Here is a 27,488-nt window from a genome sequence, read left to right as displayed (position 1 = left end):
AATGGAGACGCAGGTTGGGGACCTGGGGGCGATGGGGACGGAGGCACACGCAGCGGCACGGGGCGGCAGCCCTCTCGCACACCCACACGCACGTGGCTCGCCCGCCCCGGCGGGACGGCACCCCGGGAGGACCGAGATAGCTGGGGAGGCAAAGTCAGGTTAAAAACAGAGTGAAAATGAAGGCGGAGGAGCCGGCGGCGGGGCTCGCTGGGCGAGGAGACGCCGGTGGAGCCGTGGGTGCCGGGGCAGCGGCGCGTACTGGCGGAGGTCGCAGACAGCGAGAGAGAGAGAGCGGGAAAGAGCAAGAGAGAGGAGGAGCAGCATCGTCCACCACTGGCCTGCCAGGAGGGAAAGGGGGAGAGAGGAGCGGGGCGGATGGACGGACGGAGAGTGGTTAGTCGCCGGGACAGGAGACACGCTGAGGCACCGGGCTGGAGCCGCCGGGGACGGGCTGGAAGGAAGAAGCGGAGAATTGGGGATGGAGGAAACATTTCGAGGCAGGAGAGCGGGCGGCCGGCAGCACCGGGTGGGCAGGCGAGAGCGGAGGGTGCCGGACCCCGTCCCCTCCGCCGGCCGAACCCCCCGTGTCCTGCAGGGCCCAGGGGGACGGGGAGCAGGGCGGGAGATGGAGGCGGGGAGGCCATGCATGCACCGGGATAGATCTTTCGGACCAGCGAGCTGGGGGAAGCGGGGAGCAGGGTCTTGCTGCGGCACAGCCACCCACCCCCCGTGCCCGGCACCCAGCAACCCCCGTCCCCTCGCCCGGCACGGGGCAGCTGGCATGGTACGGCGCGGCGGCCGGTGCTCCCCGCGGGGACCGGCTGCGCAGCGCGACGCCAGGGAGGGAAGTGCTAAAAGATGGAGCGAAACCAAGCCGAGCAGGGTAAAAATAGCCGGCGGGCGAGAACGGTGCCAGTTCATTAACACGCCGAGCACGCGGGGAGGCAGCGCCCGCCGGCTTCACACCTCCTCCCCGCTCTGGAGGGGATTAACACCCGCTCCCGGCAGCGCAGGGCCCCTCTGCTCCTGCCAGCCCTTGCCCGCGGCCATGGCTGGGCTCTGGCTGGGCTCTGGCGCCGGTGCCGGCTGCGGTGCTGAGCCTTCGGCAGCCCGGGAAGGCAGGGAGCAGCCGGGGGCGAGGGTCTGTGCCACGCTGCTCGCTTGGAGGAGAAAGGGGGGAGTAGCGCGTCCCCCCCCCAGCCTGTGACGCTGGCTCTGCCCCCGGTCAGCTCTGGGGCCGAGCACATGCCACCGCAGGGATGTCCCCGTGTCCCCCAGGTCAGCCGCCCGCCCCACGTCAGGCTGCAAACGGCCCCGCCGGGCTGGAGGTCGCGGCGGCGCAGCGCACGAGCCATGCGTTGGGATGGGACGCGGCTCAGCTGCCGACGCGGCATCGGCGGGGGGTCCCTGCACCCCATTCTCCTCCCGGCACAGGGGCTCTCCCCTGCCTCGCGCCCTGCTCCTGAGCGTGTGCCCCCCAGCATGCAGCCGGGGCGGGGGGCTGGGGCTGGCAGGAGGGGGAGGGCAGGGAGGGAGGAGGAAGGGATGGGGGTCCTCTTGGTGCCGCTCCTCCGGAGGCAGGACGGTGGGTGCCGGCGGGGGTGCGGGGCGGGGGGGGAGAGCTGCAGATGTCACCGTGCCCGCTGGGCCACCCTGTGCCGCTCCAACCTTCGCGCTCCACGAGGCCAGCCTCCTCCTCCTCCTCCTCCTCCACCCTGGGTGAGGCCCTCGTCTCCTCCTCCTGCGGGACTGCCCTCGTCCTCGCTCATACCTCTTGTCCCCCTGAGCGTTCGGCTGGTTCGGCTGCGTCCCAGCGGGTTGCAGGTCGGGGATATTGGCAAAGTCATCTTGCTCTGAGAGTCCCAAAACCAGGGATAACACCACCATCCGGCCTTCCCTGCCCAGGCGGCCCCGCAGGCAGCGGGAGAGAGAGAGAGAAAGAGAGGAGAACACAGCATCAGGCAGGGAACCGGCAGGAGCGGCGGCACCCCGCGGTCCCCCGACGGCGAGGGGACCCCGGCTCTGCCCGCCGGCCCCTGCGCAGGAGACGATGGCCGGGATGGGCGCAGAGGGCTGCGGGGAGAAAGGTGCCGGCTCCGGCAAGCTTGGCACGTGTGGGTACCACCGCCACCCCTCTCCGCCGCCGGTCCAGGCACGGAGGATGCCGAGGTCCTGCCGAGGGGGGAGAAGGTGCCCGGAGGGGCTGGGGACGAGGGACAGCGCGAAGGGAGCGAGGTCCCAGCATCCTTCCCTGGAGGAGGAGATGGCGGTGCCACGGCTGAGGCTCTTTGCCCTGCTCCGGCACCGCCGACGCAGCCTCCCCGGGGCCCGTAACCGCATTTACACCGCGGCGCCAGGTAGGCAGGCGGGAGGGTAAACAGAATAAAGAGCAAAAGCAAAGTTAATGGCTTCAGAAAGCGGCGGTGGTAAACGGCAGTGGCTCCTCCGCGGGGAAACGGCGCGCTGGCTCGGCGCGTCCCGGCTCTGCGGCTGCTCCCGCTCCGCCAATTAAGGCTGGAACCAGTGCCGATGCCGGGTAAACAGGGAGGAACGTGACCCTTGGGATGGCTAACGAGCCACATCTCGACATCGGGAAGGCGGCAAACGGAGCCGGCGAGGAACCTCTCCGTTGGAGGCTGGGCAGAACCTCGGCGCTGGGCAGGCAGAGCCGAGAGGGGCAGCAACCGGCTGGCGGTGACGAGGCGGGGGTCACGGCCGGTGCCGGAGCTGGGAGGGGACCCCCGGGCAGGGCTGCAGGCAGCGACCCCGGGTGCCTCTGCCTGCCCGGAGGAAGGTTCAACCCTCTCTCCAGGGCTGCCTGCGCAGGCAGGAGCAGGGCGGGCAGCCAAATTCGTGTCTCCTGGGGCCTTTCCCACCTAACCCTGCCGCAGAAGGTGCTGCGCTGACTCACGCAAGGGCAGGATCAGGCCCGGCCCCTGCTCCCTGAGCAGGACCAGCCTGCGGGAAGCACAGTCGGGATCTCAGCATCCCCTCTCCTGGGGTGCCGGGGGGCAAACGGAGGTCGGGGGGAGCTGGAGGACCCCGGGGAGGACGGAGGTGGGGGGGACCAGCTCTGCGGAGGAGTGACAATGTCATGTGCCGAGATAGGGCAGCAGCGCAGGACTCGGATTAGTCCTCAGCGTTTGAGGTTTGAAAGCCAGCGCTGATACAGGAGATAGGGTTAAACCAGATTAAAGATCACACGGCTCCGGCAGCTCCGAGCAAGCTGCCTCTGCGGCTCCTAGCCTGGGCGGAAGGCAGCCTGAGCGGCAGCGATATCAGGGCTGAACAGACGGTCACCCCTGCACGGGAGCCACCGCCGGCACGGCTGCCCACCCTCCTCCTCCTCGGGGCAATGTCACTCCCCGCTGGTGGCTGTCCCGTGGGTTGGAGCATCCCTGCACTCCCCGGGAACTGAAGGGGACCCGAGCACCCGCACCGGCCGGCAACGCAGCGGTGATCCGTGGCAAAGCCCCGGGGCAAAGCGAGCTGGGGGAGCGCGCGAGACCCTTCCCTGCGCCCCTGGGCTGGGGGAGCGGGCCCGATCCCGCATGACGGGGCCGGAGGGGACCCGGCTCTTCCCGCTGGCATCATATTCCCGAGGCGGTGCCAGCCAAGCGGCTGTGCCGGGGTAAGCAATGGAGAGGGCAAAGGAGAGAGCAGAGGACAGAGCAAACGGAGAGAGCGGAGGAGAATGCACACTTACAGGAAGGACTTCATGTCCAAGCCGCGGTTGCGGATTTGCCCCACCACGTGGTCCCAGCTGCCGGGATTGGAGCGGCTCCGGCCGCCAGCCGTCCGATGCTTGGAGCCGGCAGCGATGCCCTGGCGCGCCTGGCCGCCGCGGGAGCCCCGGGGGTTGCCGGCGCCGGCAGAGGAGCCGCTGTGGGCCTGGAGATGGCCCAGGCTCTGGCTGGTGGTGGGCTGGCTGTGGTTGGCGCGCTGGTGCTGGCTGAGGGGCTGCTGCAGACTTTGCTGGCGCATGAGCGTGCGGGGCCTCTGGCATTTGGGGTCGCCTGCTGAGGTGGGGATATACTCAAGGGTAGTGGCTGTGGACAAGGTGGAGTCCTCGAAACTTAGGGAGAGGAAGGGCAGAGGAGAGGAGAGAAAGGAGAAGAAGGTGAAGGGGCAAAATTGGAGGAAGGAAAAGAAGAGAGTTAGAGAGAAGATGCCCCAGCGCAGGGAGCGCTCCGGCAGGGGCCAGCGGATGCAGCGACCGGTTCCTCTGCCTCTCGGCCCTGGCTCGGCCTCGCCGGTGGCACGGGGCTCTCGCGCCGCTGCTGCCATCTCGCCCGGGTGCCGTCCCGGGCTGCCGGGGGGCTCGGCCGTGGCACCGTGGCACCCGGCCGGCTGGGTGCCTTCCCGTTCCCGTGGCTGCCGCGCAGCTGGTGCCTTCCCAGCACGCTGGCTGACCTCGTCTGCGAGCTAATTAGGCTGCTGCGTGAAGGCGAATCCCACGGCGCCCGCTCACGTGCTGCCAGCCAGCCCGCCCCGTCCCCGTCCCTCCCAGCCCAGCACCCAGCCGCCAGCACCCTCGCCGCCGGGTCTCAGCGTCCCCTGTCTTGAGGGACCGTGCCAGCCGGGGGTTCCTGCAGCGATGGCGGGGCCGAGCCCCCCGTGGCCGTGGCGTGCCGGCAAGCCCGGTGTCCCCACGGCCAAGCCAGGCTGCCAGCGGAGAGGGACCCCACTGGGGTGGGAGTCCAGCCACGCTCCCAGCCCCCTGATCACGGGACGGGAGGTGACGGGGACACGGCCCCGGCAGGACGGGGAGCGCGGAGAAGCCCAGCCCTGGGCGGACAGGCTTCGTCTGGCCGGCGGAGAGGGAAGAGCAGGCGAGAGGCCGGCGAGGGAAGCGGCCGTGCCTGGCGCTGGCCATGCAGCCGGCCCCGCGCCGGGGCGGCAGCACATGCGTGGCACGGCCCATGCAGCCGGGCGGGAGCCCCGGGCACGGTGCTGATGCCCACGGCAGCCTGCAAAGCTCATGGCCGCGAGACCAGGGGTCCAGCCAGCCCGGCAAAAGCACTCGGGGGTCCTCAATGCACAAGGGCAGGGGCCACGCTGGGACCCCCGTCCTGCCTGGCACCGGGTAGTCACCTTCAGCAGCAGCTGCTGACCTTACCCCGGTCCCTGCGCTGCCCGGGGCCGGCCGGGGTGCCGGCTGAAACCGTGTGCCGAAGCTGTGCCGTCGTGCATTGCCAGCAGCGGGGGATAGAGAGGGAGGGGGGAAGGATAAATAGCTTAAAAAAAGAAAAAAAGAAAGGAAAAAAAAAAAAGAGGTGAAGAAAGAGCGAAAGGTGAGAGGAAGAGAGAGAGGAGGGAGGGAAGTTGAGAGGAGCGGAGAGCTGGGATGGATCCGTCCCCACGGCCGGGACCGAAAACACACGGGGCACTGCCCGGGCGCTGCCCCGCCCCCCCACGCCTGCCGCCGACCTCCTTTCGCTTTCCTATCAAATCCTAAATTAGTTCAATTTACAACCTCTCAGTCACAGGAAACTAAATCTGGCTCCTCTCGGCCTGGCGCCAGCTGGAGGCGCGAGCTCCTGCCAGCACCGTGCCAGGCGGCAGCACGCCCTGCCCGCACACCCTGCTGTGCCCGCCGGGTGGCCCGGCTACCGGGGAGGGGGTACGGCAGCCGGATGCCCAGCACGGCCCCCCGTGAACACCCCCAAACCCAAAGGCTCTGCGCAAAAGAGACGCTGAAAGGCAGGATGCTTTGCCGGCGGCTTCCTCATCCCCTTAACTCTGCCCTCACCGCCTGCGCCAGCCCAGCACGCTGCAGCGGCCGTCCATCCGTTGTCCGTCTGTCCGTCTCCCAACCCCTCTGGGCTCTACCAGCCAGGACGGCAGAGCCCGTTCCCACACCAGCGCTGCCCCAGCCAGCGCGGCACGGCCGCCGGCGCAGCCCGGCTGTGACTCAGCGGGAGCGGAGGTGCCGAGCGGCGCGCGGGCGCGTGTCCGCGGCTCTCGGCACAGCAGCCGCGCGACGCCTTTTCTTAGCCGGCCTTCGCACATCCCGCCGGAGGAGCGCGGGCTCCCAGCAGGTTTCGCTTCTCCGCCGAGACTGGGGACGGCTGAAGGCTGCGCAGCTCCCCCTCTTCCTCGCCTCTCCCTCTTGCCTCCCAGCAGCCGAGCCGGAGCACACCAGCATCGTGCCAAACGGGTGGCCACGGCTCCAAACGAGGGGGACACCAATCTTTGGGGCTCCAGGAGGCATTTGGGATTTGTCCAAGGCGGCAGAACTGGCCTTTCTCTTTTGAAAAGGTTTTCTCCCCACTGACAAGGCTGGAAGAAGCAGCGGGGATGAGGCACGCCAGCCCTGGAACCACCTTTGCCGTTGCCACCGACCTCTCCGAGGGTGCCGGGGCTGCTGCCGGGACCTGCTGGCTGCTCAGCCAGCAGCATGGCACTCAGGCTGCCGCGCAATCGGAGGCTGCTGCACCCCAGCACAGGGAACCAGAGCGGAGATCAGAAACATAGGATGGAGCCCACTGCCAGATAAATCACCGTCATCTCCCCCGGCAGAGCTATGGTTGCTGCCAGCAGCGGAGGGTCTCGCCGAGACCCCCCCCCCCATCCTGCCTGGGCCACGAGCCCTGCAGAGTGTGCCAAAGCTCTGGTTTTCCCCTAAATCTAATAAACCGCCAACTTTCCCCAGCTCTCCCCCGGCAGCGGGTGGTGGAGCCGCAAGCGAGGTGCCGGCGCCGGGTCCCATGGCTGTGCCGTGGGTCAGGGGAGCGCCGCGGAGGGAAGAGGCTGGCGATGCCACGCGCCATCCCCGATGGCTGCATCCCAGGGATGGGGACGGGGGACAGCAGCTCCTGCCTTTGGGCCATCACCAAGATGGTCCCCCCTACCCCGGGGAGCCTCACCGGGGACGCGGAGCCACTTCCCACCGGCATCGGGCAAAGCCGCTCTTGGTGCTGGAAACGTGCTGGGGACAGCACCCAAAGGCGCTCCTCCTGCCCAGCTGGGGCTCGAGCCCCGCAGCCCCTTCCTCCGCTCCCCCCCGAGCCAAAACGCTGCCAAAACGCTTCTGGCAGCCCCTCGCCTCCCTCGGTGCGGCGGGCCGGGGGATCTCTTGGTGGCCCCCGACCAAGCGCGGCTTGCAGAGGGGAGCGGGCACCTGGGCACGCTGGCAGTGGCAGGGGTCCGTGCCGGGGTGCCGTGCCGGACCGTGCGTGCTCACTCACTTGGACAGGCTGAGCTTCCCTGAGGCCAAGTGGCTCTGCACCGTGTGCCAGCGGCCTCGTGCCGCCTTCCCCGCGCCGGGCTCGCTGTGGGCAGAGACGCTGCTCCTCATGCCGTCCTCGCCGAGCCGCTGCTTCTCCCCGGGGCGGCCGTCGCGCTCCCCCGCCAACCCCGCGGCAGCCGACGCCGTCAGCTTGGCCCCTGATAACAGAGAGCCACTGGGCCGGGCCGGCAGCCAGACCCCCCCAGACAGACATGAAGGGAGCCAGACGGATAGACGGATGGACGTGGGGGGGGGGGGGAAGCCGTGTGATAGGGATGGGGGGTACGAGGGGAGGGGGAGAGAGCCGGAGGGGGACAGACGGACAAGAGACGGACAGACAGACAGAGAGAGAAAGAGAGACATCAGCACTGCAAAAGAAAAGGGGTCCTGGCCGGGGGGTGCGCGGGGGCCTCGGCAAAACCATCCAAAATAAAGGGTGGAGAAGGGCGAGGGTGAAGGTGGGGGTCCCACTTGCCGGCAGCCCAGCCCCGGGGGGGACCCGTCCCCGCACCGAGGGGGTGCCCCCAACGCGCAACCCCGTCCTGCGCTGCCGCGAGGCGGGGGGTCCCGCCGCGGCCCCGGCCGCCCCCGGGAAGGAGGGGTTGCTCGTCTCCATGGGGCTGCCCATGGGGTGGCGTGCAGGGAGCCCAGGAGGAGGAGGAGGAGGAGGAGGAGGAGGAAGGCGAGCGGGTGCTGCCCATATACTCACTACACGGAGCAAACCTGGTAAGGAGAGACTCACTTGAGGGAAAGCCGCGGATCACCGTACGGGGCGTAAGGTGAAATGTTTAGTATAAACTCCTTGGGAGGGTAGGAGCTCCATTTCTGCTGCACTGTGTTGTCATTGTTATTCCAAAAGTCTCTGTCTAGATCGCTACAGCGGCCGGAGACCAGGGGAGAAAGAAAAGGGAAATACAAGAGAGAGAAGCTGAATTCCTGTGAGAGGGGAGGAAAAAGCAGCCCTCCGCCCCCCGGAGCGCCGGGATCCTGCGGAGAGAGACGGGGCACGCGGCTGCCCACCCCTCGGACACCGACACACACACACGTACACACGGACAGACAGATGGATGGACGGAGCAGGGCAGAGCTGCGGAGAGACAGGAGCGGGCGGCTCCGCCGGCTGGGAAGGAGAGAAGGATGGAGCGGGGTTAGAGAGGTGCCAGCGAGCGCGGTGCCGGTGCAGCGTTCCCGGCACGCGTGTCTGCGCGTCCTCGGCACGCGTGTCTGTGCGTCCTCACCTCCTCAGCAGTCGGGTCCTGGAGGCGCACGCTGCTCGGTTAACCGTGATGCTGCTGCGTGTTGGAGACCCCTCCGGGTCCCCTCCTGCCAAACCAGCCCGCTGCCGGCACAGAGCCTGAACCTCCCAGCTCCGGCAAGCTGCCCGCAGCACCCCGCTGCCCGGCCCGAGCTGCGTGCCGGTGGCTGTGGAGCTGAGCAGCTCCCCGCCGGCGCCGGGGGACTCGAAAAGCCGCCGGTGCCCGGCCTTCACACCCCTCGTCGATGCCCGCCTGCGTCTCCGGGTTGAGCCCGGCTGCGCGGACCTTGCCAGAGCCGGGGAGGGAGAGCTGCGTGTGCCATGCCGTCGGGAGGGGATGTGCCTCCCCCTCCGGTCCCAGCTGGGCACGGCCAGTCCCGGTGTGGCCGGGAGCAACTGGCCGGGCTGTGCCCAGGCAGAGGGGTGCCCGAGGTAGCCCCAGACACCTGCACCCCAATAATACCCTGGGCAGGAGGCCAGGCCAGCCAAGAGAGGAGGTTTGCAATAGTCTTACTCCAGGCAGGGGCTATTTCCCTCCTGATGGTCCAGCCCCTGGCTCCCCGCAAGAGCCCTGCGGGGTGCCGGGGGTAGAGCTGGAGCTGGGGTGCCCAGGGGAGCACCCCCTCAGCTGCCAGCCCCCCGCCTCACTCCCTACCCAGCGCCATGAGATGCCCCAGCTCCGCTCTCCTTTCCCCACCGCATCCCCGATGCCCGTGCTCTGCAGAGCCGTGCCAGCCACGCACGCAGCGGGGCCGGGGAGGGCTCCATCAGTGGGGCAGGGCTGGGGCTCTGCACCCCCAGACCCGGGGCAACCCCGGGGACACCTGCGCTGAGGTCCCCACGGCTCCATCTGGTCATGCCCGCAGCTCGGTGGGTGAGCCAGGAGGGGTACCCGAGGGTGCTGGAGAAACCCGCCGGCTCTCCCGGAGCCCCTCTCCCACTGGGGCTGGGGGACCTGGGGACACCTCCGCCCCGACTCGGGGGACCATCCCATCCCGCAGGCAGCTGCAGGAGGAGCAGGGCTTGGCAATGCTTTGGCACAATGGTGGGGACCACCCGTGGCTCAGTCTCCCCGGCACAGAGCCGGGCAAGCAGCCGCTGCCAAACTCGCCCTACCAGGGCTGGGCTGGGCACGGACCCTCCCCGCTGGGAGCAGAGGGATGGCCACCTCTGTCCCCAAGGAGGGACTTCCCTGCTGCCAGCACCCGGCACCAACCCGGCACGCGTCCCCACGCAGGCAGGGCACCCACGACCGGGGGATGGCGTGTGGCAGAGGGCAGGGTGCTGAGCGGGCTGCAGCCGTGCCAGACCCGTGGCAGAGAGGCTCCCGGTGCCGCAGCCCCCTGCCCCTCTCCCCCCTACCCTGGCACCTACTTGATGGTTTTCTTTTCACTGCGGCCTCGGCTGGAGTCCGGAGTTCCCACGGTCTCCAGGGAAGTCTTGTAACGCTTACCCTGCGGAGAGGAGAGGAGAGGGGGGTCAGGGGGTGGCAGGGAGACCCCCACCGCACCGCAGAGCATCATGGCAAGAGGATGGGGGTGAGAGCTGCCGGGGCTGCACCTCCATCAGCTGGAGAGTTTGACCTGGATTTTGCCCTTTTCCCTTACAGCCTCCCAGTGCCGAGCTCCATCCCACCGAGCCAGGCAGCAAAACTGCCGAGAGCTTCATCCCTTGGCCCTTACGAGCCAGCAAAGGCACCGGGGAGACGCTGGCCCGGCCGCCCTGGCTCCCAGGCACCTTCCCCAAGGGGCTGGAGGGCAGAGGGGGACCCGTACCCTGTGTCGCCCCAAGGACAGAGCAGCAGCCGCTGCCTGCGTACCCTTCCACAGCCTCACCGGGGGAGGAGCAGGTAATTTTAGGATTAATTGAACCTGAATTAATTGAGTTCACCTTCCCCACCGAAAGGGAAGAGCTGCCATATGATAATGAAGCAGGCGCTCGCTCCTAACTGGGGCTTGTAATCAGGGCACTTCACTGTGATTTCCGACGGCAGGTTCAGCGTGCTGCTCCGATCCAGGGCGGACAAGAGCGCAATTAATGCCAATTAGCGAACAATTAGGAGCGGAGGCTGCTCCGCGCAGGTGCGGGGAGGCCGAGGTGGGACGGGAGCAGCTGCCGGAGCAGGCTGGGGTTGCGGACCAGCCCTCCCACCACAGAGGCCCTGGAGCTGCGAGCATCCCTCCGGCAGGAGCCAGCCCTGCACGCAGCCTGCCCGTGAAACGGAAGAGTATTTCTCCTTCCTCCTTCTCTCCAGCCTCATCACCTCTGCACGGAACCGTCTCCTTGGCAGTGCTGCGTCAAAGGACTCCCTGCACCCTCGGCACCGGTGTCCTTGGATAGCCACGGGCTAATCCTGCCGGGAGCTGCAGGGATGCTGGATCTCCTTGGATGCCCACGGGCTAATCCTGCCGGGAGCTGCAGGGATGCCGGACCTCCTTGGACGCCCATGGGCCATCCTGGAGGGAGTCACTGTTGTCCCCAGCAGGCCACAGCACAAGGATCGTGGGGACGCTGCTGCCGGCCCATCCGACCCGACCCGCGGCTGCCACATGGGCGCAGACCGGGGCCAGCCCAGCAAGTGCTCAGCGGGTTTGGCCGTGGCTCCCACGCAGCCGTTCCAGCGCCGTGCACTGTCGAGGGCTGGCCGGGATGCGCCTTTCCATTCCCAGCCTGAATGCCTTCCCGGCCAATTTATACTTATTTGTCCCTCTGCCAGCTTCGTCCTTCAGCACAACCGGCCCTTGTCCTCCCCAGTGCTTAACCCTCTGCCACCTCCCTCTCCAGCCTGCCCTTCCCTGGGTGGCACCAGCCGGGCTCGGAAACCCCTTCCCACCCACCTCCCCTCCCCACGCACGGCAGCTCCCACCGGCCCCACGCTGCCTTGTCCTCGGCCAGACCCCCTCTCGCCTTCCCGGGGGAGCGTTGCCTTCCTGCGGCTCGGGGAGAGCTGCCGGCACCGCCGGGGTGGGCATCTCCCGCACAGGAAGAGCCGCTGCCATCGCAGCGCTTGACCCAGATTTGAATCCGATGGCGACGGAAACGCAGCCGAGCACGCGGCCAGATCCTGGTGCCAGGCTGCTCCGGGAAGAGGAGGAGGAGGAGGAGGAGGAGGAAGGACGCTGGGCAGGAGGGAGTGCTGTCCCAAGCCAAAGGCCCTCCTGCCGCAGTGGGGCTTGGGAGGGAAGCCGGGTGCCGCGGGGGTGCTGGGGGGCTGGGGTGGGGGCACAGCAGGCGGCATGGCTGGCTCACAGTGCCCGCTGCTGCTGGGAACGGGCTGGCCGCCTTCCCACGGGGCTCTTCCAGGCAGGAGCATGCCCAGCAGGACAGGGGCCAGCTCGTTACCGCTTGTCGCAAATATATATATATGTATTTGGAAACTTCCCTTTATGCCGCACAAACGGTTTCGCCCAAACATTTAATTATCACATCTCCTAAAGAGCAAAATAAAAGCTGCAGCCGGCACCCGCCACAAACCGCTCTCGGCAACTGCCGCTGCCTGCCAGCAGCCTCGCTGCCCAGCCGCGCGCCCCGCTGCCCCGGCGGCAGGCATTGCCCCCCGCTCAGCGGGACCCCCACCCCAGCCATCACCCAGGGGCAGAGGGTGGCCAGGACCCACGTCCCAGCGCACCCCAGGACGCCGGGAAGGGAGGAGGGGTGCCCCATGCCCGCTCCCCACCCCGGGCACCCGGCCAGCGTGGGGACACTTACCAGTTTGCGTTGGCACCACTGGCAGATCCCGCAGAGGACGATGGTGACGCTAAGGCTGACGGTGATGATGGCTGAGACGAGGAGGACGTCGCGGGAAGGAGCCCCTGCGGGGGAGCAGAGCAGAGCCACCGCTCAGCGAGGGGACGGGGAGGGGGGTCAGCCCCGCACCCGGGGGTGTCTCCGGCATGGCCGTGAGTACAGCACCCTGCACACAGCACCCGGGGAGAGCTGGGCAAGAACAGGGAGAGCAAAGGTGGGGGACGGGGTCCAGCTAACAGGCTCCGACCCCATGAAACACCCTGGCATAGCGGCCTCCCCGCCGGCCCCTTCTGCTGGCCCCGGGCTCCCAGCAGGATGCCCTGGACCCGGTGCTCCCCGGGAGCTCGGGCTGGAGCACAGCAAAGGCTTTAATCTCTGCCGGCACCCTGGGAGTGCTGGCGTGTCCGGCAAAGGTCGCAGCATCCCCACGCGCCTCCTGCGGCTCCCGCCATGCCATCTCGGCACAGCGGCTGTTGTTTTGTGTTGCTTCCCCTTCGCCTTCCTAATCCCCATCCCTTCCCCTTGCCCATCCCTTCCCCTTTCCTCTTTTCCTTCCTCTTTGCCTTCCTAATGCCCATCCCCATCCCTTCCCCATCCTTTCACCTTCTCCATCCTCTTCCCCTTTTCCTTCCCCTTTCCCTTTCCCTTCCCCATCCCCATCCCTTCCCCATCCTTTCACCTTCTCCATCCTCTTCCCCTTTTCCTTCCCCTTTCCCTTTCCCTTCCCCATCCCCATCCCTTCCCCATCCTTTCACCTTCTCCATCCTCTTCCCCTTTTCCTTCTCCTTTCCCTTTCCCTTCCGCATCCCCATCCCTTCCCCATCCTTTCACCTTCTCCATCCTCTTCCCCTTTTCCTTCCCCTTTCCTCCTTTCCTCCTTCCCTATCCCCATCCCTTCCCCATCCTTTCACCTTCTCCATCCTCTTCCCCTTTTCCTTCCCCTTTCCCTTCCCTATCCCCATCCCTTCCCCATCCTTTCACCTTCTCCATCCTCTTCCCCTTTTCCTTCCCTTTCCTTTCCCTTCCCTATCCCCATCCCTTCCCCATCCTTTCACCTTCTCCATCCTCTTCCCCTTTTCCTTTCCCTTCCCCATCCCGACCCTTTCCCCTTTCCCCTCCCCTCCAGACAAGCCATCCCCTGTTTCCTTGCTGGATCCATGCCCTTTCCACCGGTGCCCCGCAGCCACCCCCCAGTGGGGGTTCCCTCTTTGAGTCAGCCCAACCCACACAGAGTCACCCCAAATGGCAGTGCAGGTGCCTGGCAGGGGCTGCTGGGGAGGGCTCGGGCAGCAGGCTCCTCTGCTCCTCCCCAGCCTGGCCATGAGGACAACTTGGGGACCCCAAAAGTGGGGGCGGACCCCTCTGCTGCTCCAGCATCACCCCCTGCGGGCGCTGGGGATGGTTACAGGGCCAGGCAGGCATCTCCCACCCACCCTGCTCCCGTCCTGCACCCAAGCAGCCCCACGGGCAGGAAAACCCCTCGCCAGCCCCCGAGGGACCTGCCCTGCCTCCCCCCACGGCCCCTGCCCCGGCACAGGGTGTCTCCAGCATCCGGCAGCCCCAGCACAGCCGCCGAGCTTACGGCCACGCTGCCAGCAAGCGCGATGGCCCTGGCACCGCGGGAGGATTAATATGGACCCAAGGTGGCTTGGGGGGGGTCCGGTGGGACCCCCAGCCCCGCCCGGCCCCCTCCCCTGGCAGGACCCCCACAGCCAGCGCTGCACCCCGGGATCGGGACAGGCCAGCATTTGAGCCACAGCCGGCGGTGGGAAGCAGCGAGGCCGAAGCAGCCCGCCTGTAGCTGTACTGCAGTATAAATATTAAACAATAATTGTTAATAATTAATTCGCCCGCAGACCTTGTTATTGTAATGAAATTTGCCAGCGGCTCAGAGGCTGGGATGAGTCAGTGGCCCGGGCGGCCAGATCGGGGGCTCAGGCATCCCTCCGTCACGCGGCAGGGTCCCCGGTGCTGCCGGCACCCCGCTCCCGCCCCGGCACGTAGACGGGTGCCGGAGCGGCCGCAGTACCGACAGCCCCACAGCCTCCGGTGCAATAAAAAAGAGAAGCAGAGGGGAAGGTGGCAATAAAGGGGATTTTTATAAAAGCCCCTAAAGCAGCCACACGGCTGGCGCTGAGCCCCTGCCAGGGCAGGATGGAGGGGGCAGGAGGGTGGTGAAGTCGTCCCGGGGGGTTTTGGGGGATAGGGATGGAGGGTCCCGGCTCCTGGCCAGCCCCCCACCAGCGGCACAGCCAGCTGGCACACATGCTCCCTCCATCCAAACCCAGCGAGGGGGGCCCCTCCATCGCTCCTCGGTCACGAGGAGCCTGTGTATAAAACTCGCTTAGCAACTGTTGCCTAGGAGGGAATTTGGGACCAGCCCTTAATTTCAAACATTTATAAACCTGAGCTAGATAAGCTGCTGGGGGGATGTAAAGCAGCCGCGCTGGCGGGGAGGGCTGGGGCAGCCCCCCCCTTGGGATGCCCAGCTCTCGGCGGTGCGGGACCCCAACCAGTTCAAGTTCGGCACATGGGCTAACTGGGCAGGCTGGCGTGGCTAGGAATGGGGGTGAGCCCTCCTCTGCCCCCTCCAAACACTGACTCACCTCCCCGGTGTACCCCACAGCCCTGACGCCTGCTTGGGGACACGGCGACATGCTGAAAGAGGGTTGCCCTGCCTGGCTGCTGTGCAAGAGGCACGCCAATGACTGCGGTGAGAGTGACCCCCGCTGTAACTCCTCCGGGCTTAGCCCGGAGCTTCGAGATGCTTCGGTCCTTGCGGGGTCAAGTTCATCCTCAACGTAATCCGGCGAGAGGGAAATCAAAGGGGAGAAGGCGAGGGGAAGGGACGCGTGCTGCCTGCAGAGGTGCTGGCGTGGCACAAATGCGGGATTACCCTGCTTTTAGGAAGGAGAAATCCGGCGCGGTGCCCGGACACTGCCGCTGAAGGGGTTGGAGAGGGACGTTGGCGCATGCCGGTCCCCATGCGCAGTACCTGCCCCTGGCCAAATTCTCCGTGCCAAGCCGCCATCGCAGCCCCAAGCCTGGCGTCACCCGGTGAGCCCGATGGTTACGCCGGCGGGGACCTGCCTGCCCCGAGGGCTCTACACCGCGATGCTGCGGGCTTACCGACGGCGTGGCTCTTAGCCCCCAGCGACCTCCAGGCTCAGCCCCGCGGGTCCCTGTGCACAGGTGGGTGCCAGCCCTCCCCGGCGGGGACACACGTCCCTCAGCCAGTGCTGGCCACATCCCCAGGGCTGGGGGAGAGGTGCTGGCCCCCAGCCTGCTGGAGCCCTCAGCACGATTTAAATGACTCGTTTTCCGGGCAATTAGCACCGGTTAATTAGAGAAGTTGAGCGGAGCGGAGCTCCTGGCTTGTCCCCCAGCCCTGGGTCACTGCTCCGGGGCGCTGCGTGGGGTCCCTGTGCTGGCAGCATCTGCTCCCTGGTTGGGATGCTCGGCATGGGGATGCCATGGCGCGGGTGGCCCTGGGCACAGGGGCACCGAGAGGCTGGAGGGGACAGGAGGAGCTGGGTGACAAATGTGACACTCGCCATAAATCTCTTTGCTCTGCCGGCGTGGGTACAGCCGGGAGCTCGCGAGATGGCAGAGGTGGGACCTCAGCCCCACGCGTTGTGGGGGTCCAAACCCCTGCCCTGGAGTCCCTGCAGCCGTGTGCCCCCCCAGATCACACCTGCCCGTCGCTGCTCCTGCCTCATCCCAAGAGCACAGCGAGGGGCTGCTCCATGAGCTGGAGACCCCGCGTCCACCCTTGGAGGACATAAAGGGCTTGAAGCGCCATGGAGGCACCAGGGCTCAGCTCTCCCCACCCCTCGCACCCGCTGACGGAGCAGGGGATGGCCACAGAGGCTGGGGAACGGGGCACGGCAGTGCGGCCCTGCAGCTCTTTTATCACCGTTCAATGCCGCTTGATGGGATATAATTCCACTTTTAGAGCCGGTCATCGATGAGGGGATTACCTGCCTCGTCAGCACCGCAGCTCTTCAGCGTGGGATTTGCGTGGTGCTGCTTGAGCAGCAGCCGGCCGCGCCAGGGGAGAGGGTCCCCGTGCCAGGGGGAGAGGGTCCCTGCACGCAGGGAGAGGGTCCCCATGCCAGACGCCCTCCTGCGAGCGTGCACCTCGGCATGGAGGACCCATGCGCTTGGCCAAGCAGGGGGCCCTTCGAAGCCCCCTGTGCCCACGGACCCCCGGGTGCCTGGGATGGTGGCGGCGATGATAGCCTGCCGCTGCGTGCCCATCTCCCCTAAGCCACCGCTTGTGCAGGCGTGGGATTAGCTGCCTCCGGAGCACGAGCGAGCTCCAGCCTTTGTGGCTGTGGAGGAAACACTTCAAAACCTGATCTGAGCACAAGCGAGAGGCGCAGAAATCCGAGAGGGATTATTCTTCTTTAAGGAGCATTTAAGCCGGAGATCCTGTAAGATCGGCCTGGCGGAGACAAGGCGCTCGCGGCGAGAACCGCCGATGCCAACGGATTCGACACGCGGCTGAGCTCCGGCACCGGCGACGCGCAGGGAGGCAGCCCCGTGCCGGGGTGGTGGTGGGTGCTGGTGCCGTGGCAGAGCTGGGCACCCCCATGCAGGCAGCCCAGCCCGGGGACACCCTGCGGTGCCCCAGCCTGCTCCCGTCTCCTCCCTGGCCTGTCTTCGTCTCGGTGGCTTTGTGCACTTCGGTGGCCCTGTGCGTCCCGGTGGCTTTGCACGTGCCGGTGGCTCCGTGCATCATGGTGGCTTTGTGCACCTTGGTAGCTTTGCACATCTTGGTGGCCCTGTGCACCTTGGTGGCTTTGTGCACCTTGGTGGCTTTGCACATCTTGGTGGCCCTGTGCATCGTGATGGCTTTGTACATCTTGGTGGCTTTGTGCACCTCGGTGGCTTTGCATATCTCAGTGGTTCTGCGCATCTCAGTTGCTTTGTGCGTCTTGGTGGCCCTGTGCACACTCGGCTCTCCAGGACAGACATCGCTTGAGTCTGGCACAGCGAGACCCTCACGCTCAAGGGCAGCTACACCCCTTTCCCCGCCAATCGCCTTCCCCGTGCGGCAGGGATGCCCTGTCTCCCTGTGCCCGTCCCGGCACTCAGACTCGACTGACAGCTCCCCCACTGTCCCCAGCTCCTCACCACGGACCTGCACCGATGCCACGGCCCTGGAGCAGCACCTCCCGCCCCGGCACGCGGCAGTGCTGGGAGGGCAAAGCACCAGCTGGGGTTTCAGCTCCTGGCCACTCTCCCAAGCAAAAGGCTCCTGAGCAGGATAGAGAGGCTAGAAATCTCTTCCGTGGAGTGGCCAGTGGCCAAGGGCCTTGGGTGAGGGTGGGCACAAGCTCACAGCACCTGCTGGCAACAGGGCTGGGGCTGACCAGCGAGGTGCCCCAGCGAGGACGGCCCCCGCCAGGCTCTCAGGGCCGTATTTTTGGGTGCAGAGCCCAAAACGCCCAGCTTGGGGCGGGCACGGCGTCTCCCCTGCAGCCGCTCGGTATTCCAGCCCCGTCTGCCCCAGCATCCTCCCACCCGCCCCGGCCCAGCGGTGAGACCCATCGATGCAAAGTACCCCGGGGGAGAAATCAAAGCTGTGCAAAGCCCCCCCCAGCCCCAGCTGCCCGCTGCGCTCTCTGGAAGCGGTGATCAAAGCCTCTCCCCGCAGCCGGCATGCCACGGCTCCACGCAGAGAAACTTCTCCCCGTGCCAAGCCGCCTGCCACCGTCGCTGCCGAGCGGGCGCCCAGCGTGCCAGCCCGCGCCGCTCACCGCCTCGCCAAACCGGCAGCGGAAACGCGTGCGTGCCCGGGGAGGGGGGAGCGGGAAAAGGTGCCAAGCGAGCAGCGCTTCCCCCCCACCACATTTTGCCGCGAGCCGTCGCCACGAACCGCGGAGCCGGGGTGGGATGTGACGCTGAGCCCGAATGGGGACGATGGTGCTGGGGAGGGGATGGGGCAATGCTGCGGAGAAGGGGGATGGAAGGGGGCCTGATCCTGCCCCACATGGCATCACAGCATCCCCTTATGCTGCGGGAGGGCCATGCCGTGGCGGAGGGCCACGGGGCGGGGAGCGAGGCGGCGGCGTTGCCACACCGGGGCTTCCCAGATGCTGTTTGCCTGGCGCCAGGCCGTTAATTCCTCCTCTTCTCATCCTCCCACTCATTTGCTAGATATTTCCCAAACCTCTTATTTTTAGGTTGCAGCTGAAAAGCTGTGAATTTGCAGCTTTCGCTCCTGTGCAGGATCCCGGGCGCAATGCGGGTGGGAGCGGGGCAGGACCACGGCGGGGCTGCCCGGCGGGCAGAGCAGGCAGGCAAAACCCATGCCCCCAGCGCAGGCAGAGGCAGAGGGGCTGGGCATGGCGGGGGCTGCCAGGATGCAAAACTTCCCAGGGGGGACAAGGCCTCGCCGCCATCCCTGGAAACAACCTGCTGGGCGTTTGGGGGCTGCTTTGAGCCAGGCTTGGCGTGCCACGCGGCAGAGCCGGGCGGCTGCAGAGCTGGCAAGCTGGAGGGGTCCGGCGGTGCCACCCGCCTGGGGGCTGTCGGGGGCTGCGTGGGCACAAGCTGCTCGGCGGGGGACACCGGGAGCCCCGCGGCCGTCCCGCTGCCCCGGCGGGTTCCTGGCCAGCATCCCACCGTCGGACGAGCCTCGGGGAAGAGGAGCGGTGCGGCGCCACAGCTCAGCACCCCAGGCATGCCCGGGGCGAGAGGGAAGGGAACGGGCGTCTGTTCTCCATCTGTGCATCTGTCTGTCTATCCATGCATCCCCCTCTCCAACACATCCATCAATCTCTCCATCCATCCATCCCTCATACACATCTGCTTCTCCATCCAGCCATCTGTCCATCCCCCGGAGCTGTCAATCTGTCCGTCTCTGCCTCCCCCACGCAGAGCTGCCTGCCCTGGGGGCTTTGCCTCTGGACTCTCACAGACCCCCCCGGCGCGGTGCTGCCTCCTCTGCCAGGGACCCTACGGGATGGATCGGCCGGTGCCAGGCACCCAGCAAGCAGCACCCTGTGCGGGCACCCCCGGCACCTCTCCCCCAGCACCTATGTGCCCGGTGCCGCAGCGATGCCAAGACACCCGGGCCCGGCAGAAGCACCGCGCCGAGGACAGCAGTGCCCACCGGCACCGTCCCCACCACGTGGGCTCTGGGGGAAGGGGACACCCTCCCAAAACACGGCACAGCTCCTTCCCGTGCCTGGGTGCAGCCAGATATCCCCTGTCCCAACCTGCTGCCTTGCACGGACGTGTCCCTCGAGCCCTGGCGCCACGGTGAGGGGCAGAGTGAGAAACCTGTGTGATGGAGGATGGGATGGGTGTTTTGCCATTTAAGCCATCAGGTCCCTCGTCCACCCGGCTTTCATTTCATGCTGCCTTCACGAAGTAAGCCCCCGCTCCCGGTTTGGGTATGGCATCGGGGTTGCGCATCAGCCACACAGCCCTCCCCGAGGCCGGCGGGCACGGCAGCCGTCAGTGCACCAGCGTGGCAGGGTTCACCCTCCTGCCACGGGCCGTAGCCACCGGGACAGGCTCAGCCCACGACTCCCCAGGGAGAGGAGAGCCAGAGCTCCCGGCACCCTGCGGCTGCTCTCAGCACCTGCCCCCAAATCAGCCCACTCATGGGGAGAGGACGCCCAGGACACCCAGCACCTTGCCAAGCCCCCAGCCAGGCCGTGCTGCCCGCCGGCATCCCCCCCGCCTGCGCTCTCCCAGCACGCTGGCAGCTGCCGGCGCGCCACAGCCGTGCCTCTGCCCTGCTCCAGTACGCAGCCGGCACGCAGGATGCATGCACGACACGTTCACGTGCCGCTCAGCGAAGCCGCAAGGCCCCGGGCGACGCACGCACGCAGCTGCCACCGGCCCCGTGGCAGAGCAGACCCCACGGCACCCTCGGGCAAGCCCCTCGGGTGAGCCGCCCGTGACGGTAGGGGCTGCCACCCGTCCCCCCACCGAGGCGGCCGCAAGCCGGAACTCACGGTGGAGGGAGAATTTGGCAAGTGAAGGCGCTCCTTCCCCCGGTGCTGGGCTATTTTTGGCCAAGGATTTCCGGAGAGGCATGTGGTTTCTCTGCCTAGTGGTCCCCACCACATCTCTCGTTCCAAGGAGCGCCCGGACCCCCCGAGCCTCGGGGGCTTTCTGCCCCCATGCCCGAGTCCCACGGGGTTTCCATCCGTCGCCCTCCCCATTTCAAACCCAGCTGCCGACAGCCTCACGATGCCCCTCAACCCCGGCGGGGCTGGCTTCTGCTCAGCCCCTGCTCCAGGTCATCTCTGCCCCAAAACACGAGCCCTGCGGTCCTGGCTGTGCCTCTCCCCCGCAGCCCCCCGGGCATCGCCCCCCACCCCAGCAGCAGCCCCAGCCCCACCTCACCTGGGTGCAGAAACCTCTCCCGGCAGCGGTGGCGGGCACGGAGGAGCAGGCTGGGCTCTCACGGCGAGCAGCGCTGCCAGCTCTAGCACTGCCAGCTCTCGCACCGCCACGCCGCCGCCACCACTTAGCCTCTCGCCCCAGGGCCCTCCATCACTCCCGGGCACTTCGGGTGACAGCGGGAGAGAGGGAGGCAGAAAGCCAGAGGCTCCCAGGGGACCGGAGCGAGCAGGCTCCGTGTGCCGTGCCCAGCCCCATATGAGCCCCCCGCCTGCTTCCCCAGCTCCCTGACCCTCCCTGGGCAGTGCCCCCCGGCCACCAGGACCCAGGACCCATGCCGACGCTGAGCTTTGTGGCCAGGAGGGCCACCACAGGGACAGGAGCCCCGCAGAGAACTCAGCGCAGGGGGGATGCTCAGCATCGGCCACAGCCCCCAACCAGGGGGCTGGCGGTGCCGGAGGAGGAAGAGGAGGGCCAGCGGAGAGCACATGGGAAGATGGAGAAACGCAGCTCAGGGGGGAGGAGAGAGGAGGCAGAGGAGGGGAATAAAGGGCCGAGGAAGGCCCCAGATGGAGGACTGGGGACACAGAGCTGGGCGCAGGTGCCTGGGGGACGTGGGGCTGGTGGAAATCCTCCTGCAGACCCTGGGCTCTGGGGTGCATCCTCCAGCGACACACGCTGAGACCCTGGGGGAGCGGGGACGGCCACCCATGGGGGAGCGGGGACGGTCACCCATCGTCCCCCCCCGCAGCCACCAATGTCCCACAGACCCAGCCGGAGGGGAAGGGCTGCATGGACCTCGTTTCATGGGTGCCTGGAGCCCTCCAGACTGCAGCCTCGGGGCTGTCCCCACGATGTCCCCCACTTGGGAGGACAGGGAGAAGGGCTGCTGTGCTGTGCTGTCCCTCCGCCACCACCCTGGCTCCATCTCCGTCAGCGCGATCGGCTGCTTCCCTTTCAAACCTCATTAACTCCCCCCAAGGTGACCCTCTCCCTCCTGCAGCAGGGCTGAGAGCGGAGCTGCCCAGGGATGACAGCAGGGGATGGGGTGCTTGCCGGGCACCCCAAGCTCGCAGGTGGGCGCAGAGCCACTCCCGTACCGCACCCAGGCTGGCACCCACAGGGATGCAGGACCTGCCGCTTGCCACGGCCCGACCCGCCACCCCCCGAGCCCACCCTGGACCCACACACGCACCCTGGCCCCCCAGTCGCAGCCTGGGGAGCCCAGCCTCCCGCCTGGCCCCCGCTCGACGCTGTCGCTGCCGCTCTGCCTTTGCACGCAGTCCCTGTGCGTCGGCCCCGCCGGCAGCTCTTCGAAAGCCCTTCCCCTGCTGAATCCATCTATAATAGATATTGTAGCTGAGCCCCCAGGGGCCGGGGGGTGGCAGCGATATTATCTGCATCTGTCTTCATTCCCCGCTCCCCCGCCCTTCCCCGGCAAGCTGAAAAGCCGCGAGATCAGGCGGTGGAAAGCCGCCTCCAGCTCCTCTCCTGCTCCTTGGTGGGGGGGGTGGGGGGGGGATCAGGCAGACCTCCCAGCCAGACCCCCTGCCTGGCTGCGGCCCCCGACCCTGTCCTTGCTGTCCCCTGGCTGTGCGTGGGCCCTGGGACACGTGTCACATGTCTGTGCGTGGGTCCCCCCCGGGCATGGGGAGGCTGAACGGCTCGGGGGTGGTGGGGAGAGAGCAAGAGCAGGCAGGACTCTGGGAGGGAGCGGGCAACAGAGACCCCGGGGGGGCTCAGCATCTGCATGGACACCCCACTGCCCCGGAGGATGGGATGGAGCTGCCATGGGGGGACGTGAGCGCTGGGGGACGAAGGGACAGGGTGAGGCCGTGGGCGATGCTCCGAGGTGCAGGCAGGAGCATCCCCTGGACTTGAGCCCACTCCCGGCGCAGCAGAGGGGCTGGGGGCTGGCAGGGAGGTGATCCCCAACCCTGAGCAGTATGGGGGTGCCAGGGAGGGAGGGGGCTGGAGCCGCCAGCGCCGTGCCCGTGCCGTGCGGGACGCATGGCTGCAGCAGGTGCCTGGCTCCCAGCGAGGCCGGCCAGCCCGCGCGCTGCCAGCCGCCTGCCAGCCCTCCGCTCTTTGTCTGCCTTCCCCGGCTGTCGCGCTTCCCCCCCATCTTCCCAGCCACGCCACGCACGCCTCGGCCCCCTGCCCGGCCCCCGCTTCGCTCCTTAGGGTGTTTCAGTCCATTTTGAAGCCAGCTTTTGGCTTTTGTCCCAGCCCCAGGGACCCGCTCCCATGGCCCCCAGCACTCGCCGCGCCAGCGCGCAGACCTCTCCATCGCCCGCCCTGAGACAGCGCTGGGGGAAAACAGGCAGCTGCCTGCTTATTGATTCACCACCTCCATCGGGGCTGCCGCGGCGCAGCTCTGCTCGCCACGCTCCCTCCAGAGCCCAGGAGGATGGGGACGTGGGGCAGGGGGACCCGGGGCCCCCCAGCACCTGCTTGATGCACTGAGAAGACGAAGCAGTTGGGGTGCAACCACCTCCCTGGAGAGGGGACAGCTGGCACCAGCAGTGGGGACGGGGACGGAGGGGGGGGTCTCGCATCGCAGCAGGGAGGAGGGAACTGCCCGGCGTCCCCGGAGCCAGCGTGGGTGGTTGGGGGACATCGTCCCTGTGGCACAGAGGGTACCTTTGTCTTCAGACCCAATCTTTGCTTCGCACTCAGCCATGGCTCTCCCGACACATCACGGGACACAGGTAGCGCAGGTGATGGCCCCGCCGGCAGCACGGCCCCCCACGGCCCCCCAGCAAAGCTGCCCAAGATGGAGGCAGCTGCTTTGGGAAGCGCCTCAGCTCGGTCCCAATTTCAAACACCTCTTGCCAGCCGAGGCCAGGCTCCCTCGGGCGTCTCCACCCCAGAACCAGACCTCCCACCCCCAGCATCACCTCTGAGCTCCACCTTGCCCCCCAAAAGCCCCTTTCCCTGGGCTGCAAAGCACAGCACAGACGGCAGCAAAGTTTCCCGAATTTCCCCACATGGCATCTTCTCCCCCCATGAAACGCCGTCAGTGCGGGGGGCCGCAGCTGCTGTTCCCCACACGGTGACACAGAGCAGGGGACGAGGCCGGTGCCGCCTCCGGCTCAAGGAGCCAGGCAGGGGTTCGCGGGGGCATGGGCATTGCTTCACGCAGGGACGCGGCGTGGCAAAACTCCTGGCTCTTGCCAAACCCAGCGGGGGTGTGAGCCGCCAGCACCCTCCCAGCCTCCATCGGTGGGGGACAGACCCGGCGCCCACGTGGCACCGCGGCTGAGCAGCGGCACGGGAGGAAAAGCAGGGGCAGGGGGAAACGGTGAATTAAGCAGATGGTGTCCCAGCACCAGCCGAGAGCCGCCGGCACGGGTGTACGCACCCCCGGCTCTGCCACGGCACCCCACGGCCCCAGGCGCCACGGCACAGCCGCGGCCAGTGACGTGGGAAAACTCCCTCGTGATGGGAGACCCAGCAGCCGGGGACCTCAGGGTTTGGGGTGGGGAGAGAGGGGGTCTGCACCCCCGAACCCCAGCAGCTCAGGCTCTGCCTTTTAACGTTGCAGCCTGCCGAGCAGCGCTGGCAGCGGCACAGGCAGCCGGCAGCGGCCCACCGAACACCAAGGGGGACATCTGGCAGGGGCAAGGGCCGGGGGGGCAAACGGGGGGGCAGATGCAAGTTTGGAGGGGAAATAACTCGGGCGCGGACCTGGGGCACCGGGAGGGAAGGGCAGCCCTGCCGCGCTGCTGCCAGCGGGGACAGGCTGGCGTCCCCGCTCTGCCACCGGCCCGCCGGGTGACCTTGGGCCAAGCAGTCGGCAGTGCCGTGCCACGCTCCCCTGCCCACCGGGCATCCCCGTGGGGTCGCGGGGACGGGGCAGCACGGGTCCGAGCTGCTCCCGGACTGCAGCGAGAGGCAACGCTCGGCCTCCGGGCAGGCGGAAACTTCACCTCGAAGGTGGCTTGGCTGGACCTGCCAACTGCCGGGCAGCACTGCCGCTGTCACCTGCTGCGGGGGACAGCGTGTTGCGGTCCCCAGCTCTGCCCCAACCCGCCGGTTCCCGCAGGCCTGGCTCTGCCGAGCGCCTGCAGCTCGCCCCGGCAGCGCCCGCTCTCCCCGCGTCGGTGCTCGCCCGCGTCCCCGCCGGCACGTCCCCACGTCCCCACGCCACCCAGGACATGCTGTCCTTCTGCCCGCCGGCGGCCGCTCCCCGGGCCCCGGGACCCCGCGGCTGAGGGCTGCCAGGCCCCGGTGAGCCGCGTCGCACCGGCAGCATCCCTTCCTTCCCTTCCCTTCCCTCCCTTCCCTTCCCCTCCGCACCGGCTGCCGGCAGCTCGGGCAGCCCTCACCGGGCGGCTGCACGCCCAAAACCTCGCCGGCAGCGTCCCAGATTCCCCAGTACCGGCGCCGACCGATGCCTTCGGAGCATGAGCTCAGCAAAACCGCACCGGCGAAAGCCCCTTCCCCAGTCGCCCACCCCGGCAGGCGGAGGCGCAGCGGGACGGTGCCGGGGACCGGGGCTGGGGGACCCCCAGAAGGATGGAGGGGGCGAGCGAGGAGGAGCGGGGGGATGCGCTGCCCACCGCATGCCTGTCCGGCTGCCGGCACCCGGCGGGGCTGGGGGCTCAGCCCCGGGGGCTGGGGGCTCGCCGGGGGGACTGGGGGCTCGCCTGGAGGCTGGGGCTCGCCCCGCTGCGGGCGCTCCCCCGGGAGGGGGGTGCCGGCCCCGCGGGTTGGGGTGTCCCCGGGAGGGGGGGGGTGTCCCCGGGCGGGGGGCCGGGGCCGCCCGGGCTCCGGCAGCTCTGCAGGGCGGTGACTCATTTGAAAGCGGCGGCGGTGACTTTCTCCCCGAACTACCGTAACTCCCCACCGGCCGCTCCGGCAGAGCCGCAGCCGGGGAGGCGAGGCGGGGAGCCGGGCAGCGGCCGCCGCGGCCCCGGGGGGGGGCGGGGGCGGGCGGCGCGGGCCGGTCCCGCCGGCGGGGCCGGGCAGGGGGCGGGGGGCGGCGGCGGCAGCGAGCCCCGGTGTGCGTCCCCCCGCCCCGGCTCCCCGGTGCTCGGCGCTGCGCACGGCGGGCTCACCTGCGCTGGCAGCCTCCGGGTGCAGGTACATGGTGGCGGGCGGCGGGGCGCGGCGGGGCGGCGGGGCGGCGGCTGCCCGGCTCGGCGGGGCCGCGGCTCATCAGACGGCGGCGGCGGCGGGCGGCGGCGGCGGGGCGGGCGCGGGGGCCGCGGGCAGCGGCGGGGCGGCGGGGGCCCGCATGCGGCGGCGGGGGCCGGCAGCCCCGCGGAGCCCGTGCTGCCCGCCCGCTGCCTGCCTGCCTGCCTGCCTGCCGGCGGGGTGCGCGCGTGTGTGCGTGTGCGTGTGTGTGTGTGCGTGTGCGCCCCGATCGCGCATCCACTTGCTGCTCGCTGCTGGCGGGAGAGGAAACTGCAGCCGCCGGGGAGGGGAGGGAGGGGAGGGGAGGGGGCGTCGGTGCTGCGCACGGGGGGGCACGGCCACCGGCACGGCCACCGGCACGGCCACGGAGGGGGACACGCGCGGGGTGTGACACACCCGCAGTCCCGCACACGCCGTGCCGCACACGCACCCGCTCACACAGATGGGTACCACACGCGCGCCCGGCGGCACACGCGGGGGACCACATGCACGCACCCACGCACCGCACCCGCGCGGGGACCGCGCACACGTATGGCAACAACCGCGGGGCGCTGTGCGCGCACACGCGGGAACGCAGGGGCTTGCACACGCACATGGGTAGCACAGAGGACTGCACACGCGTGCACGCACACGCGGGTGCACGCACACGCACACGGTGGCATTCCCGGGGACACCCCAGGCACCGCACTCACGCAGGGGGCAGCACCCCCGGGGCACCCCCCCTCGCGCTGCCACCCACGTCCCCGTCCACCCCCGCAGGCTCTCGCTTGCCCCGCTCCGCTCCGCTGCGCTCCAGGCCGGGTTTTCCCGGTGTCGGGGCGCGGCGGCCGCTGCCGGGGCACTGCGGGCACGGCGGGCGCTGCGGGCGGCGGAAAACCCGGCGCGGAGTCCTGGAGCGGGTGCGAGCCGTGCGCTCGCTCCCGTTATCTCCCCCCCCGGCACACAAAGGCGGTTTCTGCCCCGGCGTTTATTGCCTCTAAAAGAGGCATTTGCCAACGAGATGCAGGCGAAGAGCAAACAAAGGGGAGAGCTGCTCTGCGGAGAGGCTCCTGCACGCCGGGGGTGTGCAAACAGCGGGGCCTGCCAGGCACCTCCACCTCCAGCCGTGTCCCTGGGGTGCTGGCCTGGGGGTCCCCAGGGTGGGATAGAGCAGGGCTGAGGAGGAGAGTGGCCCCAACATGGTGCAGGAGGTGCCCCCGGATGGAGGCAATGGGGCAGGGGAGGATGATGGAGGCTGGAGGCTTTGGAGGGCTGGGGGCTCTGCCCGCTTCTCCCTTCTGCTGGGGTGAGAGACCCACCCCAGCACAGGGCGATGGGGCTGGGACACTCGCCTGGATGGTCCGGGGCTTGTGGGAGCCCCGAGGGGCAAAGCCCAACCTGGCCTTGTGGGATGGAGGGGATCAGGTGGAACCTCTCTGGAGTCGTACTGGGCTGGAAAGAGCCAGAAAACCACCACCGTGGTGGTTCAGAAGTTCTCAGGACTAAACCTCGACTTTCCTTGCCCCCAAGCTGGGTTTCGAGCAGGGAAGGAAGCAGGAAATATCTCCTTATAATAACGTTTAATGCAAAAGAGCCTGCAGAGGAAACCCTGAACTGGCAGGGACTGGATTTAGGGATGGGGCTGAGCCGGGGGCAAGCGCGACCCCAGCACCAGGGGCTTCCCCGGCAGTGGGGTGCTGGCATTTGGTGCTGCCTGTTCCAGCGAGGCTGCAGGCGTGATAAGGCATCCGGTCTCGTGTGCCTGAC

At 68.3% G+C, this 27,488-nt stretch overlaps 1 protein-coding gene across 2 annotated transcripts in view; it reads right to left on the bottom strand.

Annotated features, from left to right (window-relative positions):
- Nucleotides 1-25,794, bottom strand: part of SYT7 (synaptotagmin 7) — a 31,366-nt gene extending 5,572 nt beyond the window's left edge. Inside the window, exons 1-7 of one of the 2 annotated variants that reach the window (XM_072865947.1) lie at nt 25,664-25,794; nt 12,195-12,298; nt 9,861-9,940; nt 7,974-8,105; nt 7,191-7,406; nt 3,707-4,075; nt 1,772-1,897 (exon numbers count right to left, since the gene is read on the bottom strand). In XM_072865947.1, coding sequence (XP_072722048.1) covers nt 1,772-1,897; nt 3,707-4,075; nt 7,191-7,406; nt 7,974-8,105; nt 9,861-9,940; nt 12,195-12,298; nt 25,664-25,694 — 1,058 coding nt within the window. In that variant the 5' untranslated portion in view covers nt 25,695-25,794. The remainder of the gene's footprint in view (nt 1-1,771; nt 1,898-3,706; nt 4,076-7,190; nt 7,407-7,973; nt 8,106-9,860; nt 9,941-12,194; nt 12,299-25,663) is intronic. The other variant, XM_072865948.1, reaches the window with a different exon arrangement.
- Nucleotides 25,795-27,488: the final 1,694 nt, after the last annotated feature.

This window comes from Ciconia boyciana, chromosome 6 (assembly GCF_034638445.1).
Source record: "Ciconia boyciana chromosome 6, ASM3463844v1, whole genome shotgun sequence".
NCBI classification, from domain to species: Eukaryota; Metazoa; Chordata; class Aves; order Ciconiiformes; family Ciconiidae; genus Ciconia; species Ciconia boyciana.
The sequence above is the reverse complement of the archived record's forward strand: the minus strand, read 5'-3'. Positions and strand labels throughout refer to the sequence as shown.